Genomic DNA, 19,209 nt, shown 5'->3' on the forward strand with positions numbered 1-19,209 from the left:
ACACAAGTACTTGTCACCAATTTTGTAAATTGAGCAAAACAAAATTTTTTAAACGATTAAAAGCATGTTAAACCCCACTTTCAATAATGAATAAGACAGCCAAAAGATCAACAAGGAAATAGAAGACTTGACTATCCCTGAGTCAAACAATCCTAGAAGACATCTATAGAACACTCCAACAAGAGCAGAATATATTTTCTTCTTAAGTTCAAATGGAACATTCTCCACAATAAATGATAAAACATAAAAACAGGCCACAAAACAAACATCAAGAAATTTAAAAGGATAGAAACAATAAAAAGCATGTTCTTCAACCAAAACAAGAAAATTAGAAATAAGCAACAGAATGGAGTATTATGCAGCCATAAAGAAGAAAGAAATCTTACCATTTGCAACAACATGGATGGACCTAGAGAACATTATGTTAAGTGAAACAAGTCGGAAAGAGAAAGACAAATACCATATGATCTCACTTATATGCGGAATCTAAAGAAAATAATAAGTGAATGAACTAATCAGAGACAGTTTTGGAAACATGGAGGAAAAACAGGGTTGCTAGAGGGGCGGGGGGGTGGGAATAAGGGGAAGGTGAGAGGTTTTGGGAACGTACGGGGGGATGGTGGATGGGGGAGGGGGGGTTCACACAGTGTGAGGGATGTAAATGATAAACGTCTAAGTTTTGCTCTGTCTTGTGCACCTAAAACTAAATAAAAAACAAAAAATAAAAAAAATAAAAAATAAAAAGAAATAAGCAACAGAAACTCATAAATATGTGGAGTTAAACAACACACTCCTAAATAATAAATGGGTCAAAGAAGAAATCACAAGGGAGGCCAGAAAATACTTTTAGAAATGAACATGAAGTTACAACATCCCATAACATATAGATTGCAGCTAAAACAATACTTAGAAGAAAATGTATAGCTAAACACCTATATTAAAAAAGACTTCAAATCAACAACATAATCTTCTACCTTAGGAAACTATTTTTTAAAAGAGCAAACTAAACCCAGAGCAAATAGAATGAAGGAAATAACAAAGACTAGAGTAAATGTAAATGAAGTAGAGAATTAAAAAGAGAGAAAACAAATGAGACCAAAAGTTGGTCCTTTGAAAAGATCAATAAAATTGAAAACCTTTAGCTAAAGTAACCGAGAAAAAAAGAGAAGACTCAAATGTCTAAAATCAGGAATGAAAGAGACATTACTACCGACCTCATAGAAATAAAAATATGGAAATACTATGAATATTCATGTACCAAAATAAACTAGAAAACTTAGATGAAATGGACAAATTCCTGGAAAGACACAAACTATAGAAACTGATTCAAAAGAAAATAGAAAGTCTGAATAAACTTATTAATAATTAAAGAAACTGAATTAGTAATTTTAAAAAAAAACTACCCACAGAGAAAAGCCCAAACCAAGATGGTTTCATTGGTGAATTCTACTACACAATTAAGGAATAATTAATAGTTCATAAACTCTTCAAAAACAATAAAAGAGAACACTTTCCAACTTTTCATAAAACCTGCATCACGCTGATACCACAAAGACATAACAAGAAAACTATATATCAACATCTCTTATAAACATGTATGAAAAATTCTCAACAAAACACTAGCAAACTGAATCCAGCAACATAAACAAAGGACAATCACCATGATCAAGTGTGATTTATCCCAGGAATGCAAGGCTGGTTTAACATCCAAAAATAAATTAATGTAATATACCATATCAATAAAGGACAAAAACCACATTATCATCTCAGTAGACACAGAAAAAACATTTGAAAAATGCCAAGATTCATTCATGACCAAAAAAAAAGAAAAAAAAATTTCAACAAACTAGGAATAGCAGAGTACTTTCTCAACCTGATAATGAGAATTTATGAAAATCCCAGAGCCTAAATCAAACTTAATTGTGAAATACTGAGTGATTTCCCCCTAAGATGAGGAGAAGACAGGATGTCTGCTCTCACCACTTCCATTCAATATCATTCTGGAAGTTAAAACCAGGGAAATTAGGCAAGAATATGAAATAAAAAGCATCCCAATAGAAAAGAAAAACTATCTCTATTGGTACATGACATGAACTTCTAGAGGGAATTCTAAAGAATCTATTTTTAAAAACTATTAGAACTAATAACAAATTCATCAAGGTTGCAGGACACAAAATTACTATACTAAAACCAACTGTATTTCTATATACTTGCAATTAACAATAAAAGTTGAAATTAAGAAAATAATTACAATTCTAGTAGCATCAGAAAGAATACTAATATACTTAGGAACAAATATAACAATACAAGTATAAAGTTTATACTCTGAAAACTATAAAACATTATTAAAAGAAAACATGGCCTAAACAAGTGGAATGACATCAAATGAAATATCTATGTTCATGCATAGGAAGGCTTAAAAATGGTGAGATAATTCTTCCCAAATTGATCTACAGATACAACACAATTTCCTTTTAAAATCCCAGTAGGATACAGTCTTCCACTAGGACCAGCTTACTTTCATAAGCCATTCTCTACAAACCTTTCTAAAGAATAACAGGTCTAGAGAATGACTCATAAAAGACAATTCATGGCTTGATAAGAGGCTTAACTCCCATTTTGTTTCTCCTGACCTGACCATTTCCCACTGGAGTACTTTACAAGGCTTGTTGACTCTGGTCTCCTGCCCGGATGCAGCTGCATTATTCTCATCAGTATATGTGAGCTGTTTTCCTGGGTAAAGTCTGACTTTCAGACTGCTCTAGATCAGTCTTTACTTCTCAAAGAAAGAAAGAGAACTTCCTCAACAGAGAATAGAGTGTCATACTATTTTAAGACAATCCACAATAAGACAACTAGCTAACCTGCAAACCATCCCTAGAAGCACCTAAAATCCTAGATTAAATATAACAAACATCCTTTCAATGAACAGCTTGGCTTACAAAAAGCCTACAAGCAATCCTTGGAGATCAAAAACAAAGAGAAAGCAAAAAGCCAGATAGTATCCACTAGCGCCAATACTGCTGCTCATCTTGGTGAGTGGACATGACGAGCTCAATAATCTAGAGAAGTGAGTTTCAACCCTCAGAAAAACAAGGCATCCGTGAGTTGGATATTAGAATGAAAACTCCGTACATAAGGCCAGGTTACTCAAAGACTACATCCTCAGTGAAATAGGAAGGAGGGAATTAATCAACTAAGTAGGGAGAGGGCAAATACTTATCATTACCAGTATCAACTGTGGTTCAAAGTAAAGGAAAAAAATTTCCTCTGGAAATTAGAAACCATGAGCTTATTCAACAGAAGGAAGAATGCATGCATGTGTGCCTCCGTGAATGCATGAGTATTTGTAGTTCCATTTTGCTTTTTCCAATATCTCATAATTCAGCAACCTTCATGCCAAGAAATTAATATTAAAATTAGTCCCAGATTAATGGACTAATTTTAATCCTGGTAGAAACAAACATAACACCCACCTATAGGGCCATATCTACAACTCAAACCATGCTGGAATTCAACAATAAAGACACCAAAAATGAGGTGACAAGCCAAAATTTATACACACCAGCAAACAATCCATTGTGAGGGAGAGTCAGAAATAAAACAGACACCTAGAAACTTGAAATATCATTGAACTTTTAAAATAAGTCTACGAAAAATGAGTAAAAGACATGAAAAAAGGACTCAAATACATAAGAAAAAGTACAAAAAAACCCAGGCAGATTTAAAAAGGAGCAGTAGACTGACAGATTTCTCAACAGACAACAAAGAGAACAAATGCAGTAAAGTAATCATATGTCAGGCAATGTTCATGACTGGATGCAAAAGTATTAGATGCAAGGTTGTTGGGGGACAAAATATTCACATGGATTCAAAGAGTCACTCCAAAAAACTAATTTAAAAAGAAAGGAAAATGGATCATTATGATGGAGACCTGCTATGTGAACGAAGCACTCAAACTTATAACCAACAGAACGATCCAACATTGTGAACCTCTTGATATGATATAATATCACTTAATATTTATTTAACCTGAATTTACTTATGAGGAAATAATCACACAAATCCAAAATATCTACAAGCCACATGGCTTGACATCAAAACATCATCATGAAAAATCAAAAAAAGGAGGGAAGGTAGAAGGACTATTTTTTTTCTCAACTTTTACTTAAGTGTGTTTTTCCAGGACCCATCAGCTCCAAGTCAAGCAGTCATCCCAATCTAGTTGTGGAGAGCGCAGCTCACAGTGACCCATGTGGAGATTGAACGGCAAACTTGTCAAGAGCACCACGCTCCAACCAACTTAGCCAACCAGCTGCCTCTAGAAGGACTATTTTAGATTAAGAGACTAAAGAGGCATAATAACCACATGTAATTCATGAACCTTGATTGAACTGCAGACGAAAGAAAAATACTACAAAAGACATTTGGAGACAACTGGGGAAAGTTGAATATGGTTTGCATGTTAGATTATATTATAGAATAACTGGTAATTTTCTTAAGTATGATAAGGTATTATAGATATGTAAGAAAATTTCCTTACTCCTGGGAAATGAATACTGAAGTATTTGGGGGTGAAAAGCCACAATGTCTATAATTTACTTATCACATAAGTTACAAACAATAAGTTATTTAGCAAATTCTTCAGTAAAAAAAAAAAAAATATACACATTATATTTATACACACACATAAGTGGATAGAAATATATGATAATGTGTCAAAATGTTAATAATTGGTGAACACAGGTGAAGGGTATATAGGTATTCACTGTACTTCTCAAGTTTTCATTATGTTTGAACAAACACTTAATATATATGATTGGTCAATAATACGAAAAAGTACTCAAAATCAATATTCATCAGGGAATCTAAATTTAACAAATTTAACATAAAATCAGGGAATCTAAATTAAAACCACAATGAGATAACATATAAAGCCACTAGAACAGCAAAAATCAAAAGTAGTGATATCAGCAAGTGTGGGCAAGGAAGTGGAGGAACCTGAACTCTCATACATTACTGGTGGGAGTATAATATGACACAACCATGTTAGACAACTGTTTGACAGTTTCTTATAAAGTTGAACATGCATTTATGCCAGGGGTCAAAAAAAGTACCACCCATGCATCAGCCAAATCCAATGTAAGGACTGTTTTGTACAGCCCTAAAACTAACAATAGTTTTTACATTTTTAAAGGGTTATAAAAAAAACATCACACACAAAGAATATGCAAAGGAGACAGTATGTGGCCTGCGAAGTCTAAAATATATTTACTATCTGGACAGATAATATATTTATTATCCAAATATAAAAAGGTTGCTCACCCCTTACTTACCCAACAATTACACCCAGGTATTTATACTCAGGAGAAATGAGAGCACACACATGTTCACAAAAAGAATCTCACAAGAGTGTTTATAGAAGCCATGTTCATAGTAGCTAAAAATTGGTGGGGAGGGGTGTCTGTAATCTGACAAGCTCATCCTAAAATTCACATGGAAAAGCAAAGACACAAGAATAATGAAGACAATTTTGAAGAACATGATGGGAGAAGGGAAACAATGGAAGTAAACCACAATCATCAGCCAACTACTACTGCCAACGTGGTTTCCTAAAAGTTGTTTTATATGTTGGGGTTCTCTATAAAACAACTTCTTTTCCATTAAACATTAATTATTTGTAAGTTACTTAGCTTTCCTTCTTTGTGACTTATCACTTAATAGTTGTAGTAACTGTTAGTCTTTTCCCCTACTTAATGGTTTAAAAATTAGCTGTTTTTAACATAAAACATAAATAGCATTTAAAATCAAGTGTTGCCGTTGTTTTTTACTGCAACAATATTTACATTTCAATTTGTGAAATTAACATATAAAGCATACAAGTTTTTTGACTCCAAGTTGCTCACCTCCTGAAAATAAACATTGAAACATTAGCAATACATCTGAATAGCATGACTTGTTCCTATAATCAATATTGTAAAGCTGATTAGATATGATGGTAACCTTTGTGATCACATGTTAAGGAAGCAAAATATGCTGTTAGAGGAATTCACCTTTTTAGCTTTCTTGAGACTGAACCAGAAACCAAACAGCAGATTTGGCGCTATGCCTGAGGCTTAAATTAAACTTGGAACATTCTAACCATCATCATCCTGCTTTTACTTATAGTATCTTTCCAGAAACTAACTTAAAGTAGGTTGTATTAAAAGGAAGTTTTGACAGGGCATTCATTGCTTCCATTGTGGGGCCTGACAAATCTTATTCTAAAATATGTATTATAATCTCTGGTATACTCACTATATAAAGTAGCTAAAAGTCTTTAAAATATTAAACCACCACCTGTGCTTTAAGAAGCTATGAATGACCAAGACTTAAAACTTACACAAACTCTTTTGAAACTAGTTTTTTCAAAACCTGGAAATTGACAGTCTATCTCTAGATCAGAGTACAAAGCTAGAAACGTAAGAATGGGAAAAGTTAGTTGTGCTATTTGGAGCAAAAACTTAACAGAAGTAGATTATTCTATAACACTGACACTGAAATATAAATATATAGAAAAAAAATAAAATAAATAATTGTGGACTATCCATGCCAACAGTCACCTCCATGAGAACACAGAGTAAAAAATTAACTATATTTTGATGTAGCAAAAAAATAAGTGAAAGGTTACTGTGAGACTTAAAAATAAAAACAGTCAGTGTCAATAATTCATTTTTCTCTTAACTTATCCACGAATGAAAATGTCTCCTGAGCTAATACACTAAAAATAAACACAAAATGAGAAAAAATAATTTTAAATCTATTAACTAGCTTGATGTTGACAAACTATTTTCTAGAGGAGTTTGCTGTTAATAAATGCCTTAGTTTGCCAATCAAGAAAGAGATGAAAGTAATAGTTCTCATTCTTTCATGAATATCTTGTGAGGAATAGAAACTATTGAAACTATCACAGTTAAAGCAAATTATTAGTAAAGAAGCCAGAAACCAATATTCAAAAATATCAAAGAGAATATATAGAAAACAAGTTTATCTAATTGCTTTTAAGTAAAAACTGAGTATTTTTAAAAACTCCTATCAAATAGACTAGATAAATACTTAACGTTTATTTTGGGGAAATTAGAGTAGCTTGTAATTGTTTCCATTTTTTAAAAAACGAAGAGTCACAAAGAGGCAAAATGAACAACATACTTCTAGATAAAATAAGAAATCACAAAAATTGAAAATTCTTTATATTAAATTACTATGATAAAAGCTGACATTACCAATAGGTTCCATAGGCAAAAGTAGAATGAAAAACAGTAACGTACATGAAAATTCATCTACTTATATTTCATTCCATAAAGTTCCAATGATTTACATTCTTTTCCCTTGGGATTTTTTTCTACTCATTCATAGCTCATTACTGCTAAAAAAAAATGCCTGTTGTGTTAAAAATCCCAAATAAAATTATTTATCATTCACTGCTTTATGCTATACCTTTTTTTGTTTCTGTCTAATTAGCATTAGCCTACATTTCATTATCAAACTTTCAGCTGAACACAGTAAAGCTTTTAGGCCAGTTAAACAATTACAGCAGTATCTTAGTGATACTGGAGTTATGCTATCGGGAAATGTGCTCTCATAAAGCAGCATTACATAAAAACATTTCATTAATCTTTGAATCTAACTTTCTCATGCTCTGCTTACATCTACTTGGTGACCAGCAATCAGTCCAGCAATTTTTTTTATTCTATCCTAGGCTTTTAAAGCCTTAAAACAAAAAAAAGTTAAGACATCCATTGAAGACATTATAATGCTCCCATTTTGCTTAATGCAAAATACAAGATTGAGTAATTAAGTCGTTTTTGGTTTTTTTGTTTTGTTTTGTTTTGTTTTTTAATTGTGTATGCCCTTTTTAGGCCAAAGGGAAAAAAAGGAAAAAAAAAACCTACACATTTCACTTTTTTTCTATTTAACCCAAAATAAGGTCAGGATTTAAATAAAGCAAAAATATACTTACCGAACTAGCATCAACATCACTGTGGATAGCAACCGTCTTAATGCCCATCTTCTTGCAAGTTTTAATAACCTATTTTAAAATACAATAATGTTATCTATTAATAATGATTTATATTTAAAGGGATTTAATAATAAAATTCAGAGTAAAATGGAAAATAAGATTAAAATTCTACTCACCCTACATGCAATTTCTCCTCTATTAGCAACAAGAATTTTATCAAAAGTCTGAAAAGAGAAACACAATAGTTACTCTCCCTTTGGGACCAGAAAATACCAACTCTTTCCACAGTTAACATTGGACATAATCCTAATAAACATTACTTCCCAGAGTAGTACTAAAAACTACACGTGTTCATTTATAACCAGGCTGCTACTAAACTCATCTAGTAGGATCTGGCCCTATAATTATTCTGCAAAAGTATCAATTGACTAGGTTCAATCATTTATAAGTGAACTAAGAACGTCCACTTGATTTATTTTCTAAATTCAGGGAAATTGTGTCATGAGTTCTTTATCAAAGGAAACTCTGATATAATTTATATGCTATCTCTGTTGGACTGGGGCATAGCATTAAATGATATTTTCAATAACTCAAAACAGTTACAAATTCTGCTTATATCCAAAGATTCCCAGATCAAGCAGGTTATGCTATTTAAATACAATGTTAAGCTGGAATAGCTATCAAATTTTGAAGCAGCTGAGGACACATAACAGAAAGAGGAGTTCCATTCTGTAGTTCCCTTATGCTGGAGACCTAAATTCTAAGCCCAGCTTTGTCACTTAACGACCTATTTGACTTTGAGCAAGTCAATCTCTATAGGTCTTGATTTCCACATATATACACTGATAGCATTCTTTTTCTTATCCTCATTAAACTTTGTTTTAATGGGTCTCGAAATTCTGTGACAGACTTTTGGTCAAGTTGTTTCCATTAAAAAGTACTGATTTTAAAAAAGGAATAACTTAAAAACTGCCACAGACACAAAAGAAAAAGAAAAAAACCTAAATGGTCCAAGAAACATTCTCCTTTCCTTCTGAAGGTTTTAGCAAGCATTGTAATCATTAACCAGTCTTTTTTTTTACTATCAAACTTAAATGGCCAATTGAGACAAACAGTTCTAAGGCTATTCTTCCACCACTGAATGACTGGGGTGGTCAGGTATAGGGATTGTGGGGGCGGAGCCCCGGAGAGTAGTTTCCAGGCTCTCGGCCTCACATAGACAGGTGCTGGCTCAGGTAGTAAATGGCCAACTGTGATTGCATGGCCATCAGCTGTGGCTAGTTGGCCGTCAGCTGTAACCAGTGAGCCATTGGCCACAATATAACTGCTGTGGCTACGAAGAGGAGAAGAGAAGAGAGAAAGAATGGGGGCTAGCAAGAAGATGGCGGCTAGGCTGGCAAGTGTGGATGGCGGTTTGCGGACAGTGTGGATCCAGCCTCCAGTGAGAGTATAGTGCTGCCAGAGAGAATATAGTGGTATGACTCCCCTACCTATGGCTCCGTGGGTGTTCCTTTTTGGCCTCACCATATCCTGCGTTCTTGTATGGGGAGCGGGAGCAGAGACCCCCACAGGCCGCCCTGCACCACAAATGGCGCAGCGAGCAGGGTATGGTGCCGGCCAAAGCTCTCCAAAGGACGGTGGAGCAGTTTGTGCGTGTGAACACCCAGTCTGAGGAAGACCAGGAGGAGCAACTGCCGGAGAGCTGGACCCCCGTGGAGGGGTGGGAGGACATGGACGTTTCTCCCACCAGCACAGGAAAAGCCATGCAGCTGCTGGAGAGATGGAGCCCCGTGGAGAGGTGGAAAGATATGGACGGTTCCCCAACCAGCACAGGCCGGAGAAAGCGAAGGTCGTTGCAGCCCTGTGGGCCGGGGAAGTTCCTGCTCAGGCAGCCCGGATGCAGGAATTGTAGTCCCAGGAGGTAACGCTTGCTGAGTCCTCCGTGGGAGATGAGGGTGAGGTCAAGGTCGTCCCTCACCCCCAGGACAGCCCTGGTGAATGACTATGGACTATGGGGAATTGCCTTCCATCCCTAATTTAATGGACCGCTTGACTGTTTGTTTGGGAACTGTTGTTAGTGGAACTGGGGGATATTTGCTTTTGTCTCTTGACTGGCCGCCATTGAGAATATGTAAGCACCTTGATTGTGAGTCGCTGTTGTTCCAGCAGGGTACCCTGAGAGGCACAGAGAGAGTGGCAGTGCCCTGAGAGCCCTGGCTGTGTCCAGGAAGTGTGGCTGTGCCCACAGAGAGTGGCAGTGCCCTGAGAGCCCTGGCTGAGTCCAGGAAGTCTGGCTGAGCCCTGAAGGTACCCTGGCTGTGCCCAGGAAGTCGGACTGTTCCCAGAGAGAGTGGCAGTGCCCTGAGAGCCCTGGCTGTGTCCAGGAAGTGTGGCTGTGCCCACAGAGAGTGGCAGTGCCCTGAAAGCCCTGGCTGTGTCCAGGAAGTGTGGCTGTTCCCAGAGAAAGTGGCAGTGCCCTGAGAAATCCTAGCTGTGCCCGGGGAAACTAGTGGTACCCTAAGAAGTCCAGGAAGTCTGGCTGTGCCCAGGAGTACTGGTGGTGCCCTGAGAAACCCTGGCTGTGTCCGGGAAGACAGGTGGTACCCTAAGAAGTCCAGGAAGTCTGGCTGTGCCCAGGAGTACTGGTGGTGCCCTGAGAAACCCTGGCTGTGTCCGGGAAGACAGGTGGTACCCTAAGAAGTCCAGGAAGTCTGGCAGTGCCCAGGAGTACTGGTGGTGCCCTAAGAAACCCTGGATGTGTCCGGGAAGACAGGTGGTACCCTAAGAAGTCCAGGAAGTCTGGCAGTGCCCAGGAGTACTGGTGGTGCCCTGAGAAACCCTGGCTGTGTCCGGGAAGACAGGTGGTACCCTAAGAAGTCCAGGAAGTCTGGCCGTGCCCAGAAGCACTGGTGGTGCCCTGAGAAACCCTGGCTGTGCCCAGAGAGCCTGGCTGTGTCCAGGATATTGCATTCACCCCCAGGCTCCTCGCACAGGTCCCCTCGCGGAAGACGCTTGTCGCGTAGATTGTGAGGCGAGAGCCTGTAGGGGTGGAGTGTGGGGGCGGAGCCCCGGAGAGTAGTTTCCAGGCTCTCGGCCTCACATAGACAGGTGCTGGCTCAGGTAGTAAATGGCCAACTGTGATTGCATGGCCATCAGCTGTAGCCATTGAGCCATTAGCCACTAATATAACTGCTGCGGCTACGGAGAAGAGAAGGAGAAGAGAGAGAATGGGGGCTAGCAAGGAGATGACGGCTGGGCTGGCAAGTGTGGATGGCGGTTTGCGGACAGTGTGGATCCAGCCTCCAGTGAGAGTATAGTGCCGCCAGAGAGAATATAGTGGTATGACTCCCCTACCTATGGCTCCGTGGGTGTTCCTTTTTGGCCTCACCATATCCTGCGTTCTTGTGTGGGGAGCAGGAGCAGAGACCCCGCAGGCCGCCCCGCACGACAGACACCCACAGCAACTGTCTGTCTCACGTGACAAACAGCAAAACGGCCCAGAGGAGGGTAATCAGAGAAGCTCTCTCAACACTCATGGGCTTGCCATGAACCATATCAATGATGGCAGCATCACCAGATTTCAAAATCTTCGGCCATCTTCCAGGTTTTCCCAGAACAACAATCAATCTCCTTCAGCTCAGCAAATCTGCAAGCAATGTGAGCTGTGTGACAAGTCAGCACAGGTGCATATCCAGCACTGATTTGGATCTGGATGGTTCAGGAGAATCACCTGAGCCGTGAAGCCAGCTGCTTCCAATGGGGGGTCATTTTTGCTGCCACCAGCCGCATTGCCATGACGAACATCTTTGACAGACACATTCCTGACAATGAAGCCCCAGGAAGAGCTTCACTCAAAGCCTCATGGTGCATTTCAACAGACTTTACTTCTGTTGTAACGTTGATTGGAGCCAAGGTGACCACCATGCCGGGCGGGAGAACCCCAGTCTCCACTTGGCCCACAGGGCAGGACCAACACCACCAACTGTGTAGACATCCTGGAGGGCTAGACACAAGGGACTGTCAGTTGGATGATTTGCTGGCAGGAAGCAATCCAGAGCTTCAAGTGGCCTGGTTCCCCTGGCATTGCCATCTTGACGGGTAATTTGCCATCCTTTGAACCAAGGCATGTTAGCACTTGGCTCCAGTATGCTGTCACCATTCCAACCAGAAATTGGCACAAATGCTACTGTGTCAGGGTTGTAGCCAATTTTCTTAAAGTAGGGTGACTTACTTAACAATGTCCTCGTATCTCTTCTGGCTTTAAGGTGATTCAGTGGAATCCATTTCATTAACACCAACAATGAGTTGTTTCACACCCAGCGTATAAGCCAGAAGGGCATGCTCACGGGTCTGCCCATTCTTGGAGACACCTGCTTCAAATTCACCAACACCAGCAACAACAATCAGGACAGCACAGTCATGTTTTTTATAAAGTCTCTGTGTCCTGGGGCATCAATCGTGGTTACATAATGCTTGCTGGTCTCCAATATCCACAGGGAGATATCAGTGGTGACACCACACTCACGTTCAGCTTTCCGTTTATCCAAGACCCAGGCAGACTTAAAGGAGCCCTTTCCCATCTCAGCAGCCTCCTTCTCCAATGTTTCAATGGTTCTTTAGTTGATCCCACTACATTTGTAGATCAGATGACCAGCAGTGGTAGACTTGCCAGAATCTACGTGTCCACTGTCAATGGTGTTGATATGAGTTTTCCTTTACCATTTTGGCTTAGATTTAGAGGTGGTTTTCATGACACCTCTGTTCTGGAGGCAAACCCAATGCAAAACAGCTACACTGATAGCATTCTAATGGGACACTATTTAATAAGGTTCTCTTCCTTCTCTAAAACTATATAGGCCAATCCTTTTTAAAGAAACACATACACAACAATAAGTAATTTGAATGCAATACATTTTAGTATACAATCATTTCTGAGTTAGTGAATTAATACAAGTTAAATGAAACTATAAAAAAGTTTTACTTGTATTTTTAAAAGAAAAGAAAAAGTTATATATATATTCTTAAAAGTATTCTTGTATAACTTAAAGCAATATTTTAACCCAACAGTGAGTCACAGCTCTCAGAATTGGAAAAGGCCTTCAAAGTTTTGGATTAACCTTTATGTGACACATGGCTTATTCCACCCAACAGAGGCAAAGCCTCTGCCTTAAAAACAGGTAAACTCCTAACTTGATAGAACTCTTAATTTGATATAATCCTGAGTCATTCAGAGCCTTGAACAGATGGGCCATTAAAATACCTTAATCTCCCCTCAGGCTTGAGATTGCAAAATCATCTACCTTTCTACACCCAAATGGTCATGAGTAAGTCCCTGCAAACAGTAAGTGCATACTAAGAAAAAAAGTCTATACTTTCTTGCACTGCATTTTAAAGTGTGAATTCTTATTAAGTATTAAACACTACATCTGCTAAAAGCAGCACAAACACTTTAAGTTACACATTAAACAACTGTTGTAGTGAATATAACAAATTATGATAACATTATAGGGATTAAGTAAGAATTCCATCTTAATTTCTACCCGACAGGCAGAATGGTGGTTAAGAGCCAGTCTAAAGCCAAACTGCCCAGGTTGGAATCCCAACGCTACCACATGTTGTTCCTGTGTGTTCTTCTGTGGGCAAGTCATTCTTCTTAACCCTCAGTTCCTGGTATATAAAATTAGAGTAATAATGGCACCTGCCACAAAAGATTATGAGAATATGAACTGCGTTTAGAATAGTGCCTAACACATAGTATATACTTGATAGGTGTTAGCTACAGCTATTGTTATTCACCCCTTTGGGCCACAAGCCAGAGTCCTACGAATCAAGAAGTGTAACCCCCATCTATCAGGGAAAAATATCATAACAAATATTTGCACCTGACACATCTCTATTCAGGACTTGTGATGGTTAATTGTATGTCAACTTGATTGGGCCACAGGGTGCCCAGATTAAACATTATTTCTGGGTATGCATATGAGGGTATTTCCAGTAAGACTAACCTGTGAATCAGTGGACTCAATAGACTTCCCTCCCCAATGTGGGGGAAGTATTAGCCAATCTGTTGAGATTCTGACAGAATAAAAAGTGGAAGAAGGGAGGTTTGTTCTGCCTGGCTGGTAGAGCTGGAACATCCGTCTTCTCCTGCTCTTGGACTGGGATGTACCCCATCGGCTCCCCTCATTCTCAGAGGCCTTTGGATCTGGACTAGAATTAGACCACCAGCTTTCCTAGGTCTCTAGTTTGCATGTGGCAGACTGTGGGACTTCTCGGCCTCCCTAATTGTGAGCCAATAAGTCTCCATATATATCTCCTACTGGTGCTATTTCTCTAAAGAACCCTAACTAATCCAGGACTATTAATGTAGTACCAAGTAATACATGAACTCAATAAAGCTAATCATAGGACTTAATCTTCCATACATAGGATTTTCTTTTAAATAAATAACAGATATACATGATTCAGAAATTAAAAGGTCAAAAAGGGATATGCTGTAGAGACAGCCAGGCCCTTGCCCCAAAGGCAGCCTCTATTCCCAGTTCCCTGGATATTCTTCCAGATAGGCTATGCATATAAAAGGGTATACAAATAAAGTTAAACCAACTTTAAAACTCCCCCTCTGCATTAACAATTATAGGTAAACATCAAGTGCATTCAATGTACAATAAGGCACAATCCCAACAAAATATGTGCAGCGCTATAATACCACCGTGTCTAAGAGTCTGTTACATGCAGAGAAGGCAGACTGATGAGCACGGGTAAAGGCAGTAACGCTGAAAGCAGAGGGTAGCACTAAAAACTACATAAAGATCAAGCGCAAAATATATATGGGGAGTGGTAACAAATAAAGCTAGAGTAAAAGGGCCAGATAATAAAAGGACTTGTATGCCATTTAAGGAACTGGAACTTTGTCCTGTATGTGGAGAGCCACATATAAGGCACTCTGAAGATACTCTAATGGTTGGGGAGGCAGGGGGGAGAGAGACCACCTTTAAATCAGAAACCTGAGTCACTGAAGACAGAAGGGATTTTAGGTACCATGAGAAATAAAGAACTTTGCAACAGCTGTACTAATGATGTCATCAGGATAAGAAACACATTGGAAGTTTCCTGAGGATTTTCTTAAAGTTATTTTCTTTTAATCCATTCTCTATCCTTTTTTTCTTCTTTCCTTTCGCTGTTTAGATCTTCATTGCTGGGTTCTAAAACCACCAAGGACAGACACTTCACTCCATTCAGAAATCAAGAAGGGCTGAGCTGACCCATTCCACTGGGTACTTGGAGGAATAACAGCAGAACTCCAGACACTGAGTCTCACCAAACCCTTGAGAAGGGGTATAGCACAGAAGGTAAATCTGTCAGCTCGGGAGAAAGCCAGGCCTGAGCTTACACCTAGCTTACACTTACTATCTATGGATATCGAGCCTCAGTTTCCAAATGTACAAAATAGTTTTGTTAAGGATAATATTGAGCAGCTGACCTTTAGGGCACATGATTGCCATATACCAGGTACTGTGAAAAATCCCTTCTGGGCACTATTTAATTCTCATAATAGTCCTATGAGGTCAGTTCTGATAATATCCCCATTTTACAAATGAGAAAACTAAGGCTTGATATGGCCAAATCACTTGCTTAAGTCACTTACAGAGTTAACTAGTGGTAAAGCTGGAGTTCACACCCAGGTATTCATGCCAAAACATACCATGACATGACGTGATGAGAGTATAACGGTGCAAGTTTTAAACACTGTATTATTAATACCACTTAAGATCACATTTGTTATGGCAGGGCCACCATAGTACCATGTTTCCCTGAAAATAAGACCAGGTCTTATATTGTTTTGCTCCAAAAGACATATTAGGGCTTATGTTCAGGGGATGTCATCCTGAAAAATCATGCTAGGGCTTATTTTCCGGTTAGGTCTAATTTGGGGGGAAATGTGGTACTATACTGGCTCACATCAACTTAAGGCCTACTGAAACTTCCTGGTCTTTCTCTAAGCAAATTACTATTAAATCTTCCCTATTCCCCATGAACATACATGAGACAAGTTGACTTGCTAAAACTCAAGTCAAAAAATAATATTTTTAGTAATGATTAAATTTCACCTGATTTAATTTTGACTTGATGTGAGTTACTGATAAAATGTGAAGAAAATAGTCAATGGCAACTTCAGAGAATCAACATAACAAATATGTATTAGCAAAGATTAGGTCCCCCCAGAGTTAAGACAGTAACAATATACAAACCAGTGCAGTATTTAATGAGTGGCTACAAAGACAGCAAGAATCCCTGGAAATAGAGCGGTCCGATTAACTGTACCCTAAATGAAGGGCAAGTCTACCAATTGGTCTGAATATGCACCTGTACTACCAGTCAGTGTGTATCACAGAAATGACTGAGGACACTACATTTTCTCCACAAATACCTTGGGCAAAGGAGATGCAAAGATAGCAGGCAGCAGATTTGATTTCAGATATCTACGAAAAAATATGTACCTGCTTAGTGGATTCTAAGGGAAGGAGACTCTCTTTAAAATGTCCTAAACCAAGACAGTTATACACATTTATTTATTTTTTTCGTAATTATCAACGGCCACCAATGCGATAAGCCAGTTGGCTATTCCTATGAGGTTGTAGCGAAAATAAGTCTTAAACCAAACTCTGCCACACATATACATTTACTAACAGACATAACAATCTTAAAATCTGCTGGATAAGCTCAAGGAAGTCTCAATTTCCTGCACTCTGTAATGCCCCAACAGCCTGCATGAAAGCTTCACCTGAAGCAAATGCATCACTATTCTGATTTGACTAACCATATTGTCAGAATCAGGTTAACAAGAATCCCTAACCCAGTGGCAGAACACATGACTATTTCACACAGGGATCAAGCTTAGGTTCTAGCCTTAAAAGTAAAGAATGAAAGGCCAGCTAGGTTGTTATAGACCTCTAATTCAGGGGCTGAGAATTTCTATAATAGCCAAAACACGTATCGTGAATACCAGGAATGTCATCAATAAGAGCCCATTTCTAACACCTACTATGCTAATGAGAAAGGCTATTGATGTTTACAGGAAAAAGATGTCTGAACTGCTGTAGTATTTCCCCTCCCCATCCCACCCTTGAACGTGGCCTCTTAAATAAATGCTAGCTAACCACTTCTACAGTGTTCCCAATTAGGAAAGCTGATTAGTTCTAAATGGGAACTGGACACATGTGTGCAGAAATGTACATACACACATGTACCCCAAGGCCTACTGTCTATGCTGAAGCTTTTATATTAAACTATGGATTTCATAACAGGGAGTTTATCATAGCTAATTCCTCTGGACCTGTGCCGTCCAATAAACTAACCACTAGCCACACGAGACCACTGAACACTCCAAACGTGGCTAATCAAATTGAGATGTGCCAGAAGTGTAAATTATACACTGGATTTAAAAGACTTGATGCCAAAAAAAAAAAAAAAAAAATTTAAAGTATCTCATTCTCATTGATAGCTTTTATGTCGATTATATGTTGAAATAACATTTTAGATACTGAGTTAAAATATATTATTAATTTCATTTGTTTCTTTTTATTTATGTGGCCATTAGAAAATTTTTAATTATACATATGCCCTGTAACTGTGTCCACATTATATTTCTATTAACTGTAATGACGTAAACCTTTTCTTCTTCATATACTTCAACAGATGAGTTAGAAGGCATCTCGGCTATTTCACTGTCAATCATTCATATCAGTTCTACTTTCATAAAATTCAACTGGAAGCATCTCAACCAAAATTCTTCTTCTGCCCTCTTTGATGCCTTTGTCACACCAAATCATGTTTTATCTCTAATCACCACTTCTAGTTCCTTTATCTCTATTACAAGCCTCAAACATTATCATATATTAGGATTTTAATTGGAATTCCCTTGTCCCAAAATTTACAATACACATAACTGCCTTCAATCAAGCAAATATTGTAAATATTAAGTAAATGGAAAAAACAATAGTTTAATCAAAAATCTCTCAACTCCCCAGTCTTTAAGAACACTGTATTAGTTATTCTGCTGAAAACAAGGGAATCATTGTAAAAGTATTCAATTTTTGGTATAGATACAAATACAAAATTAAAGACTCAGGTTGTGGCCCACAATGAAAAAAGGAACAAAGATTGAGCACCTATAATACAAAACCTATGTTAAAGCAAGAAATCATTACACAGCATTAATAAAATTTAACCTGTCCACAGAACACAATGTGGGGACAAGAAAGCAAAACCACTATAACTTGGCTGTGGAAAGATTTTTAAAATACTTACTTTTTCATTAGAATCATATCCCGCTGAACAGAGATTACGGGACACCATCAACTGCTGTCTTGAACAGTGTGAAACATGCTACAGAGAGAAAAAAATGAAATAAATTACAGGTATTTGAACGGGTTTTCGGAAACATTTTTTCACAGTAATGCTTCCAGTATGCTTCTAGCTAAGATGTTTTATTAATCAACATATATAGTTCTAAGCAACATGCCACAACTATGGAAGGTAAATCATAACCACAGACATCCCCTTAGCATGCAAGAGAAACCAAAGGCATCATAACAATCGCCAGAAAAATATAATAAAAATCAATGAATGAAATAAAATGTGAAGACAGATCTTTCTTTCTGATCATGGCAGAATATGAATGTCACAAACCACACAGGACTTTATATAACATAAAACAAGTCTTAGCTGTCAAGGAGCTTCCATTTTAAATGGCCAGAAAATAAATCAATTTTTATTTGCTGATGTCTTGAACATGGCTTCTTATTTTTTTCTGGTACAAAAGCGGTTTGGCAGATAAAAGGGAAAAGGTAATACTAATAGAAATCAGGTAATCAAGTTCACTTCTAATTCATTGTTTATAAATGTTTGTGGGGAAAGCATATCTTAAGAACTTAAAACATTAAGAATAATCACTAATAAAAATTATAGGCAAGGTTTAGGAAAACAATTTACCCAATAGTCACTGATAAAGCTAGACCCAAAAAGGAGAGAGGAGGCAAAACTACTACCTCCCAGAACTTTCTAAGAGGATAACAACTAAAAAAGTACAATGTTTTTGTAGCAACATTTTTAAATGAACTCAAGGATTTATACAATTATTTTTTAAAATATCAATCCCCAAATTACAAAATGTAACCTTTATATAAAAGTGAAGATAATAGATACAA

The 19,209-nt window shown here is 37.8% G+C and overlaps 1 protein-coding gene across 1 annotated transcript in view; it reads right to left on the reverse strand.

Moving 5' to 3' along the window:
- Positions 1–19,209, reverse strand: part of PCCA (propionyl-CoA carboxylase subunit alpha) — a 358,009-nt gene that overhangs the window by 326,339 nt on the left and 12,461 nt on the right. Inside the window, exons 2-4 of the mRNA XM_019754213.3 lie at positions 18,311–18,388; positions 8,176–8,223; positions 8,000–8,068 (exon numbers count right to left, since the gene is read on the reverse strand). Of these exons, the coding sequence (XP_019609772.1) occupies positions 8,000–8,068; positions 8,176–8,223; positions 18,311–18,388 (195 nt within the window). The remainder of the gene's footprint in view (positions 1–7,999; positions 8,069–8,175; positions 8,224–18,310; positions 18,389–19,209) is intronic.

The sequence above is a fragment of the Rhinolophus sinicus genome, chromosome 16 (genome assembly GCF_057876585.1).
Source record: "Rhinolophus sinicus isolate RSI-liver-muscle chromosome 16, RSI-T2T, whole genome shotgun sequence".
NCBI classification, from domain to species: Eukaryota; Metazoa; Chordata; class Mammalia; order Chiroptera; family Rhinolophidae; genus Rhinolophus; species Rhinolophus sinicus.